Source organism: Aedes albopictus, chromosome 3, assembly GCF_035046485.1.
Source record: "Aedes albopictus strain Foshan chromosome 3, AalbF5, whole genome shotgun sequence".
NCBI classification, from domain to species: Eukaryota; Metazoa; Arthropoda; class Insecta; order Diptera; family Culicidae; genus Aedes; species Aedes albopictus.
In genome coordinates this window covers 9,521,056-9,542,605 of record NC_085138.1, presented here as the reverse complement: position 1 = coordinate 9,542,605, position 21,550 = coordinate 9,521,056, and the positions used below count along the sequence as shown (strand labels likewise).

At 38.6% G+C, this 21,550-nt stretch overlaps 1 protein-coding gene across 8 annotated transcripts in view; it reads left to right on the top strand.

Moving 5' to 3' along the window:
* LOC109425466 (uncharacterized) overlaps nucleotides 1-21,550 on the top strand; it is a 395,602-nt gene that overhangs the window by 313,760 nt on the left and 60,292 nt on the right. For all 8 annotated transcript variants that reach the window (XM_062860045.1, XM_062860044.1, XM_029851937.2 and 5 more), the window contains one exon: nucleotides 3,470-3,603. In XM_062860045.1, the coding sequence (XP_062716029.1) occupies nucleotides 3,470-3,603 (134 nt within the window). The remainder of the gene's footprint in view (nucleotides 1-3,469; nucleotides 3,604-21,550) is intronic.

Sequence of the window (21,550 nt, the reverse complement as noted above, 5' to 3'; positions counted from 1 at the left end):
CCTCTCAGGATTCTCTGCAGAATCCTCTCAGGATTCTCTGCAGAATCCTCTCAGGATTCTCTGCAGAATCCTCTCAGGATTCTCTGCAGAATCCTCTCAGGATTCTCTGCAGAATCCTCTCAGGATTCTCTGCAGAATCCTCTCAGGATTCTCTGCAGAATCCTCTCAGGATTCTCTGCAGAATCCTCTCAGGATTCTCTGCAGAATCCTCTCAGGATTCTCTGCCGAATCCTCTCAGGATTCTCTGCAGAATCCTCTCAGGATTCTCTGCAGAATCCTCTCAGGATTCTCTGCAGAATCCTCTCAGGATTCTCTGCAGAATCCTCTCAGGATTCTCTGCAGAATCCTCTCAGAATTCTCTGCAGAATCCTCTCAGGATTCTCTGCAGAATCCTCTCAGGATTCTCTGCAGAATCCTCTCAGGATTCTCTGCAGAATTCTCTCAGGATTCTCTGCAGAATTCTCTCAGGATTCTCTGCAGAATCCTCTCAGGATTCTCTGTAGAATCCTCTCAGGATTCTCTTCAGATTCCTGTCAGAATCCTTCAGAATCCTCTCAGGATTCTCTGCAGAATCCTCTCAGGATTCTCTGCAGAATCCTCTCAGGATTCTCTTCAGAATCCTCTACGGATTCTCTTCAGAATCCTCTACGGATTCTCTTCAGAATTCTCTCAGGATTCTCTTCAGAATCCTTTCAGGATTCTCTGCAGAATCCTCTCAGGATTCTCTTCAGAATCCTCTCAGGATTCTCTGTAGAATCCTCTCAGGATTCTCTGCAGAATCCTCTCAGGATTCTCTGCAGAATCCTCTCAGGATTCTCTGCAGAATCCTCTCAGGATTCTCTGCAGAATCCTCTCAGGATTCTCTGCAGAATCCTCTCAGGATTCTCTGCAGAATCCTCTCAGGATTCTCTGCAGAATCCTCTCAGGATTCTCTGCAGAATCCTCTCAGGATTCTCTGCAGAATCCTCTCAGGATTCTCTGCAGAATCCTCTCAGGATTCTCTGCAGAATCCTCTCAGGATTCTCTGCAGAATCCTCTCAGGATTCTCTGCAGAATCCTCTCAGGATTCTCTGCAGAATCCTCTCAGGATTCTCTGCAGAATCCTCTCAGGATTCTCTGCAGAATCCTCTCAGGATTCTCTGCAGAATCCTCTCAGGATTCTCTGCAGAATCCTCTCAGGATTCTCTGCAGAATCCTCTCAGGATTCTCTGCAGAATCCTCTCAGAATTCTCTGCAGAATCCTCTCAGGATTCTCTGCAGAATCCTCTCAGGATTCTCTGCAGAATCCTCTCAGGATTCTCTGCAGAATCCTCTCAGGATTCTCTGCAGAATCCTCTCAGGATTCTCTGCAGAATCCTCTCAGGATTCTCTGCAGAATCCTCTCAGGATTCTCTGCAGAATCCTCTCAGGATTCTCTGCAGAATCCTCTCAGGATTCTCTGCAGAATCCTCTCAGGATTCTCTGCAGAATCCTCTCAGGATTCTCTGCAGAATCCTCTCAGAATTCTCTGCAGAATCCTCTCAGAATTCTCTGCAGAATCCTCTCAGGATTCTCTGCAGAATCCTCTCAGGATTCTCTGCAGAATCCTCTCAGGATTCTCTGCAGAATCCTCTCAGGATTCTCTGCAGAATCCTCTCAGGATTCTCTGCAGAATCCTCTCAGGATTCTCTGCAGAATCCTCTCAGGATTCTCTGCAGAATCCTCTCAGGATTCTCTGCAGAATCCTCTCAGGATTCTCTGCAGAATCCTCTCAGGATTCTCTGCAGAATCCTCTCAGGATTCTCTGCAGAATCCTCTCAGGATTCTCTGCAGAATCCTCTCAGGATTCTCTGCAGAATCCTCTCAGGATTCTCTGCAGAATCCTCTCAGGATTCTCTGCAGAATCCTCTCAGGATTCTCTGCAGAATCCTCTCAGGATTCTCTGCAGAATCCTCTCAGGATTCTCTGCAGAATCCTCTCAGGATTCTCTGCAGAATCCTCTCAGGATTCTCTGCAGAATCCTCTCAGGATTCTCTGCAGAATCCTCTCAGAATTCTCTGCAGAATCCTCTCAGAATTCTCTGCAGAATCCTCTCAGGATTCTCTGCAGGATCCTCTCAGGATTCTCTGCAGGATCCTCTCAGGATTCTCTGCAGGATCCTCTCAGGATTCTCTGCAGGATCCTCTCAGGATTCTCTGCAGGATCCTCTCAGGATTCTCTGCAGGATCCTCTCAGGATTCTCTGCAGGATCCTCTCAGGATTCTCTGCAGGATCCTCTCAGGATTCTCTGCAGGATCCTCTCAGGATTCTCTGCAGGATCCTCTCAGGATTCTCTGCAGAATCCTCTCAGGATTCTCTGCAGAATCCTCTCAGGATTATCTGCAGGATCCTCTCAGGATTCTCTGCAGAATCCTCTCAGGATTCTCTGCAGAATCCTCTCAGGATTCTCTGCAGAATCCTCTCAGGATTCTCTGCAGAATCCTCTCAGGATTCTCTGCAGAATCCTCTCAGGATTCATTGCAGAATCCTCTCAGGATTCTCTGCAGAATCCTCTCAGGATTCTCTGCAGAATCCTCTCAGGATTCTCTGCAGAATCCTCTCAGGATTCTCTGCAGAATCCTCTCAGGATTCTCTGCAGAATTCTCTCAGGATTCTCTGCAGAATCCTCTCAGGATTCTCTGTAGAATCCTCTCAGGATTCTCTTCAGATTCCTGTCAGAATCCTTCAGAATCCTCTCAGGATTCTCTGCAGAATCCTCTCAGGATTCTCTTCAGAATCCTCTACGGATTCTCTTCAGAATCCTCTACGGATTCTCTTCAGAATTCTCTCAGGATTCTCTTCAGAATCCTTTCAGGATTCTCTGCAGAATCCTCTCAGGATTCTCTTCAGAATCCTCTCTGGATTCTCTTCAGAGCCCTCTCAGGATTCTCTTCAGAGCCCTCTCAGGATTCTCTTCAGAATCCTCTAAGGAATCTCTTAAGTATCCTCTCTTCATTTCGAAATCTTTGCAGGAGTCTTTTCATGCTTTCTGATTTTTTCTAAAAACTTCTTCTAGGATTCTTCGTAGTCTTCTTAATATTTAAGTTATCTTTTTAGATTTCTCTCGGTTATCTTCACTGATGAATGTAAACTAATAAAAAATGGGTAAAAATTCCGGGAAAACTTAAAAACCAGAATTCCATAGCAGAACTCTGCTTCAACAATGCGCCATAAAATGTCTCCATTAATCAACTTACTCTCCATTCAGCATAAACCCTCTTATTTTTGGAATGTGACTACTCTTGTGCGATAAGAGCAACCTTTCATCTTTCTCCCCATTAATTTACAAACATCCTTCCTTACACCGAAAATGAAGAAAAAAAAATCCCCGAAAAAAAACCTCCCAGAACCACCCACCCAGCTACCAATCCGCCTTCGTTTGCATACCATTCTTAACGATCTGTATATGACTGTTTTCCCCCTTCTTTTCTATCCACACGTTCCATTGCAGGCTTCAGCGTCGGCGATGAGCTGGGCTTGGCCGAATCGCTCGGCAATGTCGAGGCCAACAAACGGCGGGCGCTGAACGTCCGGACCGGCGCCGGTGTCAACAACATCGGGGTGCTGCCCGCGTCCAAACAGCCGGTGAGTACCTCCTATGTGTGGGGAGTGAGAAAGGGGACGGAAAAGAAAGAGATTTTAATGGGGAGAAAAGGTTTTTGAGACAGTTGGTAAGGGCGGTTTGCTGCATCATTTCCTCGTTTTGTCCCTCTTTCTTCTTTTGATCAGCATTTTTCCATGCTTTCGTAGACAAATGTCTAGGTAAAATCCTGAGTAGTTTTTTTTATTGAATAAATTCAACAAGCTCACGAAACCCCTTTTTTGTTAAACAGTTAAGGGACTTATGCTATAATATCAAAAAGCGTCAAAACTTTTGCAAAAACGGTACGTTAAACTGGACTTGATTGATATTATGGTAATTTCTGACAAATTATATTCATTCCCTCTAAATAATAAAGACATATAAAATTACCAATATAAACAAAAATACGATATGAAATGAACTCACCAATATAAATCATACACTCGTTGTATTCTATGGATAATATTGGACATCCCACGATTTAAAAGCTCTTCTATACATGGTCTAGTGTGGTCGCGACCAGCGATGGTGATCTCTTGGGGGTGGAAGGCAACAAGCTCCAAATAGAGCAGAGCAAAAAAAAAAACAAAAACCGGTACGAGGTTGTGCTGAAGCTGATAGCTATACCAAACACACATTACAGCATTCATAAACGAGGAGGAGGAGGAGGGGTAGCAGCAAGAGGATGCGCGAGAATGTGCGAATGAAGGACTTTCACTTTCATTGAGTTATTTAACGCGAAGGAGGGGGGGAGGTTGGTTAATATTTTTTTTTCTCGGCCTGGCTGCTGTTGATGATCATGGATGGTGGCGATGCCGTTGTTGCTGCTCTGGTGATGATGGGGTTCAGAGTGAGTTGGAAAATGAATGATACTGGAGAGCCCCAGACCATGAGCCGGAATGAAAAATGTTCTTGACGTGCTGGTTAAATTTATGGGGCTGTAGATTAATGCTGATTTCCGTAAACACTTCACTCGTGAAATTTATGGTCGGTGAAGGCTTGGGTGGAGAATAATCAGAAGAGCGAAAATGAGGGTTGTTTAGTGCATTCTAAATAATGAGGAATATGATGGTGAAGGTGTCCAAATTATGTTCTTTGAGGTAATACAATTCCTATCCGCCTAATCTCTTATCTTTCAACCATTTGATAGAACTATCTTCCTGTATTTTTATCTCCAAAACTTCCTTTATTCCTATTTTCTTCAATTCATGAATTACTTATTCATGTTATATTTTTATCTTTCTTGTCTTGTCTTTTTGAATTCCATTTTTTTTTTCAAATTATCTTGCCTTTCAATCTTTCTATCTTTTTACCTCCCTATTTTCTTATTTACCTGTCTTCCCAACTTCCATTCTTGCGATCTTTGTAGCTTGCTGTCTTTCCATTTTCTTACCTTCGTTTTGAAATTCTTATCATCATATCTATCATTCAATTTTTTGTTTTTTTTTTTCTTTAATTTTTCCTGTCTTCCAGTCTTTATATCTCTCACTATCGACCAGATGATTTTAATATTCTAACATTTCTGTTGTACTTTTATAATTTATTTCAAAGTTCTTATCCAAGTCATCTAAGAATCTCTTCTAAAGCTTCTTAAATCGCAAATCGTGCTCCGACACTATGTTCAAAAATATTGATGGTTTTCTAAACATTTCACCTCAAATTTGTCCGTGAATTTTGACCACTGATGAAATGAAAACTGCACAACTCTTAACATTAATGTTATCGAAGTGCTGCTACGAAATAATCTCTATTTTCTATTTTTTATGGATCGTTTTTTACATTTCATTAATCGCTTTCATATTTTCCATGGATAGCTTTTCTTTTTTCTGTGGATCAGCTGGATTTTGTTAACCATTACACCATTACGAGAGGATCGCTCTGGCTATAGACATTTCCATCTCCAGGGATTTCTTCACAAACAACTCTCACTTTTGAAGCAGTTTTCTTATGTTTTAGAGCATAACCTTAATCTTGACATACCGCTTGCTTTGGCATTGAACCTGCCTTTTCAATATATGTTCAACAGTGTTGTATTTGCGTGGTTAAAAAAATCGTTTTTGCTCCACACCGCTTATTCGATTCATAACCAGATTCTAAGCCTTCTCCCATAAAATGAGCTTATTTGATAAAAATTGAGAGTGCACATAAGCTCTTCAAAGTTTGTATGGCAATTACTATGAGAAAAGGACGTTTTTCATTCAATTGACCGTTGCACTTCCCCATGTGTCCTAGAGTGGTAGTTGACCCTTGGTTCTTCTAGGCTTCTCTATCAGCTACAACTTTGCCGAAGACCATATTCAAATCGGACGCCTCATTAATTAGTTATCAATCTTTATTCAACAACAGAAACTTTAACAGTGATCGTTCAGCTTCCCAGCAGGCAACTTTGCTGCACATGACGCTAAAGATAGCACACATAAATCATGGCTTACTATGGTTCAAGGCAAATTGCATTTGCAGTTATCGATGGGCATTGAATAGTGTAATCATCATGATCAAAGATTTTCATTCTGGATACAATAACAAATTAATGAGGCGTCCGATTTGAATGTGGTCTTCAACAAAGTTGTAGCTGATGAAGTAGCCTAGGAAAACCAAGGGTCAACTAGCATTCTAGGGCACTTGGGGAAATGCTACGGTCAATTCGGATGTTGAAATCAGAGGAGTTTGGCACTGCGCTGCGTCAGGATCAGTTGACGGGACGAGTGTTCCTGGTTCCGATAACGGCTCGACACCCGGAATTTGATACTTGTGGACTTTTTTTTTTAGTTTTCATCTACCAAACTGTTCTTATTTAAAAAACAGTTACTCTTGCTCAAGAATGGTTAATTGAAGATAACTACGAGAGGCCTTTAAAACTGACGATAAGGTCAATAATTCTTGTTGTATTTGTGGTTTAATGCACTGAATCTCAAGTATTCTGACGGGCTTGGTGGTCTAGTGGCTACCGCTTCTGATTTATATGCAGAAGGTCCTGGGTTCAATCCCTGGCCCGTCCCTTTCCTTCTACTTTGTATCTTTCTATATACTTTCTCTCTGCTCTCTACATATACAACTCATGTATATAAACATGTTCATAGCCGTCGCTAGAACAGAAACGGGTTGAAAAAGCCGTTTCCCTTCCTTCCAAACTTTCACAGCATAGTGCCACAATCCTATTAGAAAACGCCTACAAGTTATGCAATCAAGCGAACTGTGCCGCACTCTTCAAAATAATGAAAACACACAATTCTATCACCTTACCCTGGTATCCACACACCAATGTGTGAACTTCTGCCAACCAATTCCCACCAACACTCCAACATCCGCATGAATTTGTGCTGGCGCAGAGGTTTATTCGGCCAGATGTGGATACAAACGATTGCAATCATCACTTCCTTACCCCTTCCCCACATTGACCTGCAACCTGACGTGGCAGGCGCCATTGTCGCCTAAAAATAGAAGATCACCAACGCTCACACACTGAAGATGCCTGCTAGTCCCCGGCAGTTATTCTCATTGATCCTTGTGTGAGTGTAGCTGGTCTGGCGATACTGGAGTAGCATCCACGGGCGGTCAATCAAGCTCAAGCTCAAGCTAATGCACTGAATCTCAAGTATTCTTGGCGATGTTTTTAAAATCACAGATTGATGAGGAATAGTTGTGTTCAGTAGAAGCTATTATGAGATCAATTATTAGACTATGAAATGCTTTGATAAAACTATCATAAAAACCAATAGAACCAAATAGAATCAAGAATGTTTCTTGGGAACAGATCGGTGAAGTACTAGATTTGTAGTAATGAGCTGAATTTTAGTATGGTGAGAAGGTCAATTATTCGTTTCTGCACTGAAATAGTGCAAAAAGCGTGGGTATTATGATTCCTTGCCTAATTTGATGCTGTTTGAGCCAAACTTTGGGTAACAGTGTTGTTGTTTTCTCCATTTCTTGCAACATAAACAACATAGTTATCCAAAGTTTTGCTCAAACAGCATCAAATTAGGCAGCGAATCATGATACCCACGCTTTTCGTACCATTTCATTGCAGAAACAGAGAACTGACCTTCTCACCATACTAAAATTCAGCTCATTACTACAAATCTAGTACTACACCGAACGTGCCCCATTGATATAGTTGGTGGAGCTGGCCATACAGTGGCAGTGATAATTTTACAAATCATCATGCTACGTCGATTTTAACTCCAGATAGTCTTCCCAAAACGCACAGTATAGGTAAACCAAGCGCATTTCAACAAACACTGAGGTGATCTCTCTAGTCTAGTCTAGTCTAGTCTACACTTACACAGCCATCTTTTAGAAGAATCCTGGAAAATGATAAAATCGACTACTTTTATCATTTTTCTTGTCATTATCAATACTTGCAAAGTATCAAAGATGCATTACAAGTATTGAAGCGGCCAGGCCTACTGTGCAGTGTCATTGAATACAATTGAAGCAGAGAACGGCGACATCTCGTCAGCCACTCCGTATTATAGTATGTGTTCTGGATGTAAAACAAAATCGTTGGGAGTGATGTTGCTAAGAAAGTTAATATCACTCCATTGAAGTTCTTCGTCCTGGGATGGGACATAGGAATTTCAGCCTCATGTCCTGACTCGAAAGCCTAGGCTTAAGCGCCATTACTCGCTCTCTGAAATGAGAAGAAAAAAAATCTGGCAATTCCTTTCCCAGCGTTATTAAATAACCCAAACTATGAGTAAGACTGTAGAAAGTAAGGCTATATCGAACGTGGGAAGAGATGTATTCATAATAATGTTGTCTTGATGAAGTTGGCTTAAGTTGCTCGAGATTTCCGCATGATACCCTTATTCATTTGTCAACAAACGGGTAGGAGCAGGACATACAATCCCCGAGCAAGTTCTTAGGGTGTGAACCACTGAGGTGATCTCTCTATTTCAAAAGTAGAGCTTGAAGCTGCATAAGATGCTATGCATCGCACCTTGAATCGCTTAAAATAACGCTTCAAGTCATAGCGTTATGATTATCCCGCAAATGCCCGTATATCGCCTCCAATTTGGTACGCATGAGGTACTTTTGCTGAAGCTTATGCGATGTATCTTAACCGTATGAAAGTACGTATAACGTATAGATTTTTGAAGCTCAATTGAGTTGAGACGTCCAAAAAATTTCTGCTGTTCAACAGGCATGACAAATTATCGCTCAATATGTTATGATAACAGTATGTGCCCATGACGTTTATAGATCCTAAAAACAAGTAAAGCTTAAGGACAAGGTATTTGGAGTACATAGCTCAAAATTTCTAGAGCACCGTTTTTTAGAACCGTTGAACGGATTTGGATTAAAATGCATCACGCTAAATGTTCAGTGGTTGTCAACAGCGTGATGCATTTTAATCCAAATCCGTTCAACGGTGCTAAAAAACGGTGCTCTAGAATTTTTGAGCAATGTACTCCAAATACCTTGTCCTTAACACACAAAAAATTCTTGGCCTATGATTCGGTATGGCATCTTGCATTCTTATTTAAGGGAAGAATTAGACCCAGGGTGAAGTTCACGTTGATAATAATTATATTAGAGAAATTCTCGCTGAGACCGGCCCACTATTTACACCTTGTATTCAAAAACGTTTAAAATGGCAATTTTCTGAAAATCCTGCCCAAAAAAATAAGGAAAATGTATTTGGTTACTCAAATTGATGAACCCCCCGTTAGTTAGAGCCACACGCAGAAAAATAACGCTTGTTTGAAACAATAAAACGCTTGGTTGATTTTCAAACCGAGAATTTACTTATACCAAAGTTATATTTTTCTATTCTTACTTAGAGTTTATCGATTAAAACAACCAATCACCATTATTTCATACAACGTTAGAAACTTCATTTGTTTCTACAAAATGGGAACCACAAAAGGGGGTAAAAGTAAATTCTCGGTTTGAAAATCAACCAAGCGTTTTATTGTTTCAAACAAGCGTCATTTTTCTGCGTGCACATGGCTTGGAAGTACTCACACATCTTTGAAAAATTTACCCCAACTTCGCCACAACGAGGAAGGTGTAGCAAATCCATCACTGCAACTTCCAAGTGCAGTTTTGGCCGTGATGGATAACGCGCAGCTACTAAAGATAGCATTCGCAAAAAGTTGGTCGGTTTCGCCTTTTTGTCTCTTTTTATTCGATCTCCTTTCCATCCGCTTGCCAAGCGTCTAAATATAGATTTCCGATTGCCGCAGAAGAGCTGCCGTCACCAACACAATCACAATCCGGCTTTGGTAATAGCAAAAGTGCAGTCGTTTGAAACAAACCGTTATTTTAATCTACCAAATCTCTGTTTGTTCTAACAAACTGCCAAAAATTTTGACAAATAAAAATATTTGTATAATCAAACAATGGAACAGTTCAGTTTAAACTTGGAATTCGTTTGTCGCTATAGTAAACTGAAAAATCGGTTGATTTGAACTAGATTTTAATTGTGTTTACAATTTATTTCTCTGCGTGCACAACAATTCTAGCAGATCCCTCAATTTTGGTCAAATGGTGGCTCATTTTAACCGTTATGACTCCAAAGTTTCTCCAGATAGAATAGAGCAACTTTTTACAATTATAAAAAGTTGGGTCGGCCATATTGATTTTGGCCGCCATCTTGGATTTTTATACCAAAACTTTTTTTGTAATTGCGTTGCATTTTCCTCTACTTTTCACTCGCGATTTCAATGACAAAAAGGCCTACTTTTCTTCACTAAAACAAAAGTGCCGAAAATTACTACTTTTCGGCACTCTTAAGAGTGCTGAGTTAAAGGGTGATACGGTCAAAATTTGGTCAGACAATTTTTTTCATAACTTTAGACTGCGTACTCCAAAACAGCTGATTTTTGGACCAGTAATGCTACATTATATGTAGTTTATACCGTAAAATTTACATCAAAATCGATTAAGTATTGGTTGATATATAGATAAAACCATCGACCTACCTTTTTAAAATTTTGTACAAAGGCGCTCCATAGTAAATTTTCGGAAATTTAAGGTCAGTAAAGCACAGTTTTGATTATAGAACTACCAATACTGCTCCGATTTTTATCAAAATTTTACAGTATAATACTATTATGAAAATATGTTCTTAGTAAAATTTTGAGCCATTTTGTATGAATATTTTCAAAGTTGTAGCAGTTTGAATATGAATTGATTGATTGATTTGTCTTTATTAAAGAGACTTTCAGCCCTTGGCTGGTTCGTTTCTTTTGAATATGAAAAAAAACTGATCGGGTGCCACTTAAGCAAATATAACTTTGTAACGGCTGGATCAAATTGAATGAAATTTTTACACAACATTTTGATATGCATACTTCGCATACAAAAAAAAATTCATTGAAATCGGTTAAGTATCTCTGGCTCTATAAATAAAACAGTAAAAATGTGTTCTTATTTGTGAATCCTCTTTGCACAAAATTTTTAAATTGCAGATCTCAGGGTTCAACAAGATCTCCGCAAATACTAGACCGATTTTGATGAAAATTTTATGGTACAAGCTACATATAATGTACCATTACTGATCCAAAAATCAGCTGTTTTGGTGTACGCAGTCTAAAGTTATGAAAAAAATTGTGTGACCAAAATTTGACTTGACTTGACAAAATGTGACAAAATTTGACCACCTAAACAAATATAACTTTGTAACGGCTGGATCAAATTGAATGAAATTTTACACAACATTTTGATATGTATACTTTACATACAAAAAAATTTTCATTGAAATTGGTTCAGCATTTCTGGCTCTATAAATAAAACAGTAAAAATGTGTTCTAATTTTTTAATCCTCTTTGTACAAAATTTTAAAATTGCAGTTTTCAGGATTCACAATATCTCCGCAAATACTAAGCCGATTTTGTTGAAAATTTTATGGTATAAGCTACATTAATGTACCATTACTGGTCCAAAAATCAGCTGTTTTGGTATACACAGTCTCAAGTTATGAAACAAATTGTGTGACCAAATTTTGACCCTATCACCCTTTATAACGATTATAACGATTAAAATGAGCCACCATTTGACCGAAATCGAGGGTCTGCAAGAACTGTTGTGACTCTAACTAACGGGGGGTCCATCAATTTGAGTAACCAAATGCATTTTGCTTACTTTTTTGGGCAGGACTTTCAGAAAATCGCCACTATAAACGTTTTTGAAGACAAGGTGTGAATAGTGGGCCGGTCTCAGCGAGAATTACTCATTATAAGAATACTACAGATAGATTACCAGTTATGTGCTGATCAGAGAGCTTTAATTTGAGTAGTTCTTCAAAAAATTTGCTTGCTCATAGAGTTGAACAATCAATACATTATGTATAAACCTTGTATTGGCAATGGATGCCACACGTCTGGGCAGTCGTTTGAACGTCCATTGCCCAGAAGTGTGGACGTCACTGGTAGTTCCAAGATCTACAAACGTCCTAAACTAATTCACCTTTCGTAATGCATTACGAATAATCTCCCAAGGTCCGTATTAAGGTGGCCCACACTTATATGAAAAACAAAAATTTCGAAAAATGCCAAGTCTTACCTCCTCAATCAGTTGTTTTGGACTCCCAGAAGCTACGTTCAAAATTTGAGCGAAATCGGTTGAGCCTAAGGGGGCGCTCAAAACGCTTGAAGTTTGTATGGGAAAACTTGGCCAAATGTATGCAGAAATTTTAAGTTTTCGAATTTTGCCGCTAGGTGGCGCTGTAAGCGTTCAATAATCAAACCCTTTGGTATTATTGTAGGTGACTATATGCCAAACAACTTTGTCGAAGATCGCAAAGTGATCCAACGTCTGTGAAAAAAGTTATACCCTAGGAAAAGTGAGGATAAACTTTATTGCTATTTTTCCGATACATGCAAAGGAATAATATCAATAATGAAATCTCAATACTTTGCCTCACTTTGCCTAGGGTATAACTTTTTTCACAGCCGTCGGATCACTTCGCGGTCTTCGACAAAGTTCTCTGGCATATAGTCACCTACAATAATACCAAAGGGTTTGATTATTGAACGCTTACAGCGCCACCTAGCGGCAAAATTCGAAAACTTAAAATTTCTGCATACATTTGGCCAAGTTTTCCCATATAAACTTCAAGCGTTTTGAGCGCCCCCTTAGGCTCAACCGATTTTGCTCAAATTTTGAACGTAGCTTCTGCGAGTCCAAAACAACTGATTTAGGAGGTAAGACTTGGTATTTTTCAAAAACTTTGTTTTTCAAATAAGTGTGGGCCACCCTAGTCCGCATGCTTACAGCTGCTCAAAGAGGAACGAAGAAGACGTTACCAAGATAAACACTACAACAATATTAAGTACAAAAAAGATTTTCGGCCCCGCAAAGCGTAGCGGGCTTTCCGTGGCCCGTAGAACTCCCACTCGAGATCTGTTCAACTTTTCCACTCGCGAATTGTTGAGTTGGATACGTCAGACTTGCTCCGTGATCCCGATCTCAACTTCCATCCTTCCTTTTCTCAATCTCCTCTCCTTTTTACTTTTTACCGCCCCTCCGGATGTTGTGTTGCTCATGGAAATTTCGCCCGATTGATACGGGCACAAAGTGTAGTTAGTTTTACACGGGTGAGGCAGAATAACTAAAAAAAAAGTTTCCCTATGCTAATGCTGCCTCTGGGTACTACGTGCATAGTCTCACAATGTCTTGGGGTTAATTATAAATGAAAGTACCTAATGTTATTGAAAATTAACAGTCTGGCGGGTGTGTCATAATTATTTAATTTTGTAATTCGGTAACAATCTGAAGTCCTTGACATTAAGGAGTTTCTGGAGGAAACGGAAGACCGATTGGCTTCAATGCTCATTACAGTTTTCTGTGAGTCTGTCTATTACAAATGCAGTGTTTATAATTTTCCGACAGATGATCAATTACGCTTATACATAGATCTGGAGATCTGAAAATCAAAGGTTTCTTGGAAAATGCCGAAGTTTCTACCAGTCTTACCTGGGCCTGGATGGGTAAATACATGGTATTGGAGCTGGGAGCAGTCTTGTAAACATTCGATACTTTTCACTATTTTCGTTTCGTTGCCGCGGTCGGGTGTCAGCTTGCTTTGTTACACTCGTGCGCTACCGTTATTTTTTTCACACGAGTGAAAGAACGGAGATCAATAATCATAAAAAGGATCAAATCATTGTCGTCTGACGCGATGATATTTATTTGTCTAATTCTAGCTTTTCGCACAGATTTCAGCCAATTGCGACTATGAATGTTAAAATTAGTTAATTCTTGCTTGTTGAATACGACACACATATGGGCAAAATGCTGTCGTAGTACATTGCATTCGTTTGACATATTTGTTTCGTACAGTAATTACTGCTTAATTTGATTGCTTGTGTTTGCGAATGTCGGAGACAAAGACAGCCGAATATCAACGAAAAGGTGTCAAAGACTGTGATCATGATAGAGACAGCTCAAAGGGTGGTATGGTCGAAATTTGGTCATACAATTTTTTTCATAACGTCAGACTGCGTACACTAAAACAGCTGATTTTTGAACCAGTAATGGTACATTATGTGTAACTTATGCCATAAAATTTTCATCAAAATCCATTAAGTATTGGTTGATATATGAATTTTGTACAAAGGCGCTCCATAGTACATACTATTATACAAATATGATCTAAGTAAAATTTTGAGCCATTATGTATGAATACTTCCAAAGTTGTGGCAGTTTGCATATGAAAAAAACTGACAGAGTGCCACTTAAACAAATATAACTTTGAAACGGCAAAATCAAATTGAATGAAATTTTTACACAACATTTGGACATATACAGAAAAATAATCATTGAATTCGGTTCAGTATTTCTGGCTCTATAAATGAAACAGTAAAAATGTGTTCTTATTTTTGAAGCCTCTTTGTACAAAATTTAAAAATTGCATATCTCAGGATTCAGCAATATCTCCGCAAAAACTAAACCGATTTTGATGAAAATTTTTGGCATTAGCTACATATAATGCACCATTACTGGTCCAAAAATCAGCTATTTTGGTGTACGCAGTCCAAAGTTATGAAAAAAATTGTTTGACTAAATTTTGACCGTACCGCCCTTTACAATACAGTTATGTTCTAAGATTCAGATGCTTAAATGAACTCAAACATCGTAAAAGTCTTCATTCAAAGAAGGGGGATCCTGAAACTTTAAAGCTCAGTGCTTAACGTAACGTTGATCTTCCTTGCTATCTTTCTGTTCCTCTATCTTCTTATTTATCTTCTTACCTTTCTATCTTCCCATATTTTTTATATTTCTGTCTTTCCGTCTTCCTTTCATCCTATCCTACATCCCAAGCAGCACACATGGTTGGATACGAGTAATTTTTAAGTTATTTTACCTTTGAGTTAGAATTACATGAATGTAGCTCCTGTACAACCAAAAACCTGCGCTGTCGACACTTCTTTGTGGCATGTGTGTTGCTTGGGATTCTTTGTATATTTCTGCTTGTTATTCATTTACCTGTTTTCCTTTCTAATATTATATAGGGAAGTGGAACCATCTCAGCAGGGGTCCTATTTTGGGCACTTTTCTGCTATAACTCAGCCAATTCTGAACCAATTGACACAATTTTGGAACGCGATGAGATACGTATAGTATCTTGTATCTAGCAGTGTACAAAATTTCAAGTCAATTGGTTTGGAATTGACTGAGTTGAAGCGAAGAGTGCCCAAAATACCGGCCACTGCCCAAGTGGTTCGCTACCCTATCTATTTTTTTTATTATCATCGTGTTTTCTGATCGTATTGGCTTCAAACCGTCCTATCGCCTAATGATGTGTTGTGTCTTCTGATCTTTGTTTCTTTTTTGTATCTTCTTATATTACTATCTTCCTTTCTTTCTCTCTATCTTTCCATTTTTTCACTTATCTTTCTATCATTCAATATTTCCATCTTCCTTTCTTCCTATATTTTTATTCATTTTTGTATAGTCACATCTTTTTACAATCTCCCTCTCCCTGTCATCCCATATTCTATCTTTTTATCTTATATTGAAATAATGATCCATCACTCCTATCATTTTTTTCATCTTCCTAGGTTCGTATTTTCTTTTATTATCGTTTGTGAAATGGTGAACGAGTACCACAAAAAGATCTACTAAATCAACAATGCTCTTCTAATTTGAACATTCACTTCAAAACAATAAGACCACATTTCATTTAAAAATTCAAATCTAGTTCGATGAACTCATCCACCTGAGCTTCTGCATTGTTCCATAAGAGTTTCGCAACCGCAGTTAAATCCAAATGATCTCAATCATAGCTCCGGTTACCAGTCAGCCAAGTCGCGTCGCGTCAACCGGTATAACCCGAAGAATTTCACTTTCATATTACCATAATCGCGCATGCATCTTCAACTCTCGCATGTATAACCTCCGTCTTTAATAATCGGAGGCTGAATCATCCGGCCCGGCCGGTCGGGCGATGATGATGCTGCGTGCTTACTGTCTACTTGCGAACGAACGAATCACCGCAAAAGCAAAATCAGCGAAAAACAAACTCTCAACTCTCCGGATCCACCCCGTGACCGACGAAGACTATGCGATGGTAGGCTGGTAATTGCTCAATTCGATTGGGTTTTTTTTTGTCGCTTACGATCGCGACTCTTCGGCAAAATTGGTTCCGTCCTAACGACATGCGATGACCGGAAAAAATCATCACCATCGTCGACCGTCTATCAGATGCGACAATACCGCGTAGAAAGTGAAACCTAATCTAGTCTATGTGTTTACCCATCGGATTCCTCCGAATCAGAAAGCTTGCCGTATGGCATAGTAGCATGAATCCATCGATTCCGAGTTTGCTCACGTCACCGTTGTGAGCTGATGGGGTCTTGTCAGCGAATGTGGGCTAGGAGTTTCATTGACTCGCAACATTTGGAGGCGGGATTATAGCTTTTACGATGTCTCTTCTCTTAACTTTTACACAATCTTCGTCTCTGGGTCTCCAGTAAGCCTAATGGTTAAAGCTACGGATCGCCAAACCGGAGATGGCGGGTTCGATTCTCGTTCCGGTCGGGGAAATTTCTCGACTCCTTGCGCATAGTGTATCATTGTGCTTGCCTCACAATATACAAATTCATGCAATGGCTGCAAAGAAAGCCCTTCAATTAATAACTGTGGAAGTGCTCAAAGAACACTAAGTTGAAGCAAGGCAGGCCAAGTCCCAGTGGGAACGTAGAGTCATAAAGAAGCAAAAGAACCTTCGTAGAATTGTGCAGAAACTCGATATTGGAACTTTATTCAAGTCTCAAATTCAACTAACAAATTCCTTAACAGGTCATTGTAATTCTTCGGCAGATTACAGACAAGATGTGTGATAAAATATATCCAGGCTGTCATGATAAAATCAGAGCTAGTTAATCAATGTTCTCCGTTTTCAGTGACCCTTCACTGGTACGTTCCGATGGATGAACTCCTGGAGAAATCTCTGAAGAGACCACTTGAGCAATTCTTAAAGGATCTATAGGAACAACTTCTGAATGAATCCGTGGGACAACTTTTGAATAAATCCCTGCTGAAATATCTGTAGTAATTCTAGGAGTATTGAAGTAGTCTCTTAAGATATTTCCGAAAGTATCACTGGCGAAATTTCAGAAGGAATTTTAAAAAAATTTGAAGAAAATTCTAAATGTATTCCAGATGAAATTTCTGAAAAAAAGAAAGAATCCAAGGTGGATTTTCTGAAGAAATTGCAGAAGGAATGCCTGAAGAAACACCTGGATATTCCTAGAAACCCCTGGTGAAATACCTAACAAAACCACTTGAGATATTTTTTGAAAAAAAAACTGGGGAAAACCCCTAAGTCGAAAACAAATTTCATGTGGACTTTTTGTCTCCCCCCTTCCCTTCAAACATTTTGGCAGGATTTTGCATTTTGAGGGGGCAGGCAAAAAATATTTCCAAAATATCGGGTCTAGCTAAAAATTCTTGAACAAATCCGATGAGTTTTTAATGTTTTTCAGATAAAATGCTTGATTATTATTATCCCACCCCTCGACCAGTCAAAGAGTGGTGGGACAAAAAGTGAAATAAATATTTGTAACGGCCTAGTAAAAGTCATAAACATTTTTTTAATGAGTTCCTGGAGACATCCATAAAGAAATTTCTAGAGGTACGCTTGGAAGAAATCGCTGAGGAATTTGTGAGAAACTACATAGAGAAATACACGGTGGAATTTCTGATGAAATCTTCTGCAGGGATCTCTACAAGAATGTTTTCCAGCCTTTTCATAAAAATCCTGATAAGAATCACTGAAAGAAACTGTAGAATTTTCTAAGACTTTTTCAAGAAACCCCTGGAGCAATTTCTGGAAAGAATATCTAAAAGGAATGTGAAAAAGTCTTGAGAATTTTCTCAAAAATCTCTTAAAAAATTTCTGAAGCAATCCGTGGAGAAAATTCTTTGGAAGTCTTTTGAGAAAATTTTGAAGAGTTCTGAGTTTCTGATTTCAATGTATCCGCGAATCATTTTTTATACAGTTCATGTGAGGTTATAGATGAATGGTTTGAAAATTTTTCTGGTGGAATCTCTATGACAAATACATCTGAAGAAATTCGTAGATGAATCTCTGGAACAATCTTAGCAAGTTTTTTAAAGATATTCTTGAAGTATTTTCTAAAAAAGGTCCATGAAATATTTTTTGGAAGCTAATCGTGCAAGACTTTGTTGAGGAGTTCTTGGAGAAATTTCTGGAGGACACTCGAAAGTCTAAAGAAACCACTAGAACATTTTGGGAAAGAATTTCTGACTGATTTTGTTTAGGAGTCACTGAAAGAATTTCTTTAAGAATCCCTGGGAGATTATTTCAGGAACTCGTGATTTTTTTTCAATGAATCCTAGGGTGGATTTTAGCAAGGGTATATGAAAGAATTATATAAAAATCTGTTTTTTTTTTTTCAAAGTAAAATTTATAAAGAAACTTATAAACTTCAAAGGGGAAATTTATAAAAAAAATCTCTGGAGGATAATCTGGAGATATTTCTTACGAAACGATTAGTCGAATTTATAATTAAAGAAATGGGAGATTTTCTGAAAGAATCCCCGAAAAAATTGTGGGGGCAGTTCCTATAGAAATCCCTGCCGAAAATTCCCAAATGGATCTCATTATTTTTAGAAGAGATCCTGGAGGAATTTCCAAAAAAAATCTCAGAAAGATTGACGTAGCTTTTTAGGGGGAGGGAGGAGTCGGGGATTGTTTGACGAGCATTAGGTATATAAAAATATGCTACGAGTGAGAAGGGGAGGGGGGTAGAAAATCGGCCAAAAATGCTACGTCAGAAGATCTTTTTTTTATCTGATTAACGAGATTTTTAGCCCTAGGCTAGTTCATCTCGATACCAACGCTTAACTTCCCTTCCGAAGGAAGAACTCACGTTTTGTGAGTTTTTCGGGAGTGGGATTCTACCCCAGGTCCTCGGCGTGATAGTCAAGTGTTATAGCCATCACACCAGGTCCGCTTCACGTTTAGAAAATCGTTTGAGAGAATGCTTAAAGGAATTTCCAAAGGATGTTTCGGAAAAAAAAATCTAGAAAAAACGTTTACTGAAAAACTACGGAATAGTTTCTGAAATCATCGTTGAAAGTTTTATTAAAAGAATCTCTGGAGAAAAAAGGTTTGAAAATGAATCTGAAGGAACCTCTGAACGAATTTTGAAAAAAAAAAAAATGGTGGAATTTCAGAAGTAAATCAAGCAAGATGCTATGAAAGAATTATTTGTGGAATGTATACAATAGGAGAAATTTCTAAACTAATCCCCGAGGAAAATTTCCGACTGAATCCATAGAAGACTTTTTGAAAGATCCGTGAGAGAATTTTTGGCCGAGTTCTCGGAGATATTTCCAAAAGATTTTTCAGAAGAATTTCTGAAGAAATTTTTGATAGGTAATTCAAAGAAATCTCCAATATATTCTCCAAACGAATGCCTAGAGAAATTTCTAAAGGGCATCAAAAATTCTCAAATTTTAACTGCTTGGCAACCTATTATATGTGCATCATTGGTCGAATTTTGAGCTCGATTGGTTAATCTTTCGCGAAGCTAGAAGTGTTCTCATAGAACACTATTTTTCAGACAAGTAATGTTTGAACCAGTTCACCGAATTGAATAAAATTTTAAACGTTTATCAACAATATATTGATACTTAGGCTGACACAAATTTCGATTTTCTCTTATGTCACCCCCCCCCCCCCCCCTACCCTCGGAATTTTTTGTCCAAATTCGACATTTTGAGGGGGGACACAAATAAATTATTAAAGAAATTTAAAAACTTCATAGTGAAATTGGAGTCGTTGAGAAAATTTCTTAACAAATCCGATGAGTTTGATGATTTTGCCCAATTGTTTGGGTAATTTTTCATCAAATACATTTATTATTTATCGTCCCCCCCCCCCTCGACGAGTCAACGATCAAAGTGACAAAAGAAGAAAATGAGATTTGTTCGGGCCTTATTACGACGATACAAAATTTAATATTTTCTCTCGATGATTAAAGTTATAGTGGTTTGACATTTTCATCCATATAGAGGAAAATAACTCAAATTTACAATATCATACAAAAATTGCTAAATGTGTTCTTCCTTTAATCCAAATAGGCTCTAACATATCTTATTATAGAAATCTTGAGAACAGAAGTAGAAAGTCTTTAGATATTGAAACTAAAAACTAATCACATTGATGTAAAAAATTTACGATTTTTCGAGAAAGATCCAAAAAGTGTCAATCTATCACAACCTTTTTCAACGTTTAAAAAGTACCCATGTTTGATGCATTTGATGCATTTCTTGATTAAATTTAAAATTTTGAATACTATTTTATGGACGACATGCTAAATATTTAGAACCGCAGAAGGGTTTCATAGAATTTCAGGTCCTAAACTGTTTTCTAGTGGTTTTGTGGAATCTTATCTGTTTTTGATGATCAACGTTTTGTCAGATGAAAATAAGACAAGAACTCAGTAAATCAGTAAAATATTCATAATTTACAGGAGGAATTCGGTGAAATAATTTCATGGAAAAACTGCTCAACTCCAAAGGGGTTCCTTCATCTACTAAAAAAAAATAAAAGCATCGTCCCATAGATGCATAACAGAGTTTTCTGAGATACTATCAGATGTTTTATCAGATGTTCGTAGAGTCTTTGGTATTCTAATTTGTCTTCTTTGAAAACTTCAATTAAATTCAAGAAATTTCCTAAGTAAAATAAAATGAAAAGTTAACGTGTTAGATCTAAGGAAAGGAGAGGTGAATGAATTAATTAGATGTCATAAGGGAGAGCGGAAGGGGATTGCAGAGAGGATTTTAAAGGGTTTCGAGGGGATTTTAGTGAGAAGCAGGGGGGTTTTAATGAGTGAAGGATTTCGAAGGGTTTCGTGGATATTCAGGAGGTGAAATCATTGAAACTTTCAGCTTTCAGCGGCATTACGGAGAGTTTCAGAGGTGTTTGGAACCTTAAGGGGTTACAAAGGGTTTCATGGGGTCAAAAGGGCTTTCAAAACGTTTTGGGGGAGGGGTCTCAGCGAGTCTCAGAGTTTCAGGAGGTCTTAGGGGTGTTCAAGGCGGTTCTATGGGTGTTTCATAGGCGATTCGGAGGGTTTCAGAGGATCTTGGAGGTGTTCCAGGAAGTCTCATGGGGTGCTCAGTGGGGTTTGAGGGGTCTCGGAACATTCCAGGTCTCAGTGGCGTTTCAGAGAGTTTCAGGAGAGTTTCAGGATGTCTCAGGAGATTTAACAATATCAAAGGAATGTCAGACGCAGTTCAGCGAGTTAAAGGGGATTTTAGAAACATTCAAAGTACTTCAGAGAGTTTCATGGGGGTCTAAGAATGTTTCAGGGGTTTCTGAATATTTTTTCAGAGAATTTGAGTACCATCAGGAGATTTTCAGGTTCGGCTCTAGAGCTGTGAATCCTTCTGGAATGCCCTTTCATTCCCTTGATATCCTCTAGAAATCTCCTAAAACAAATTCGAATTTCTCTGGACGTCCTT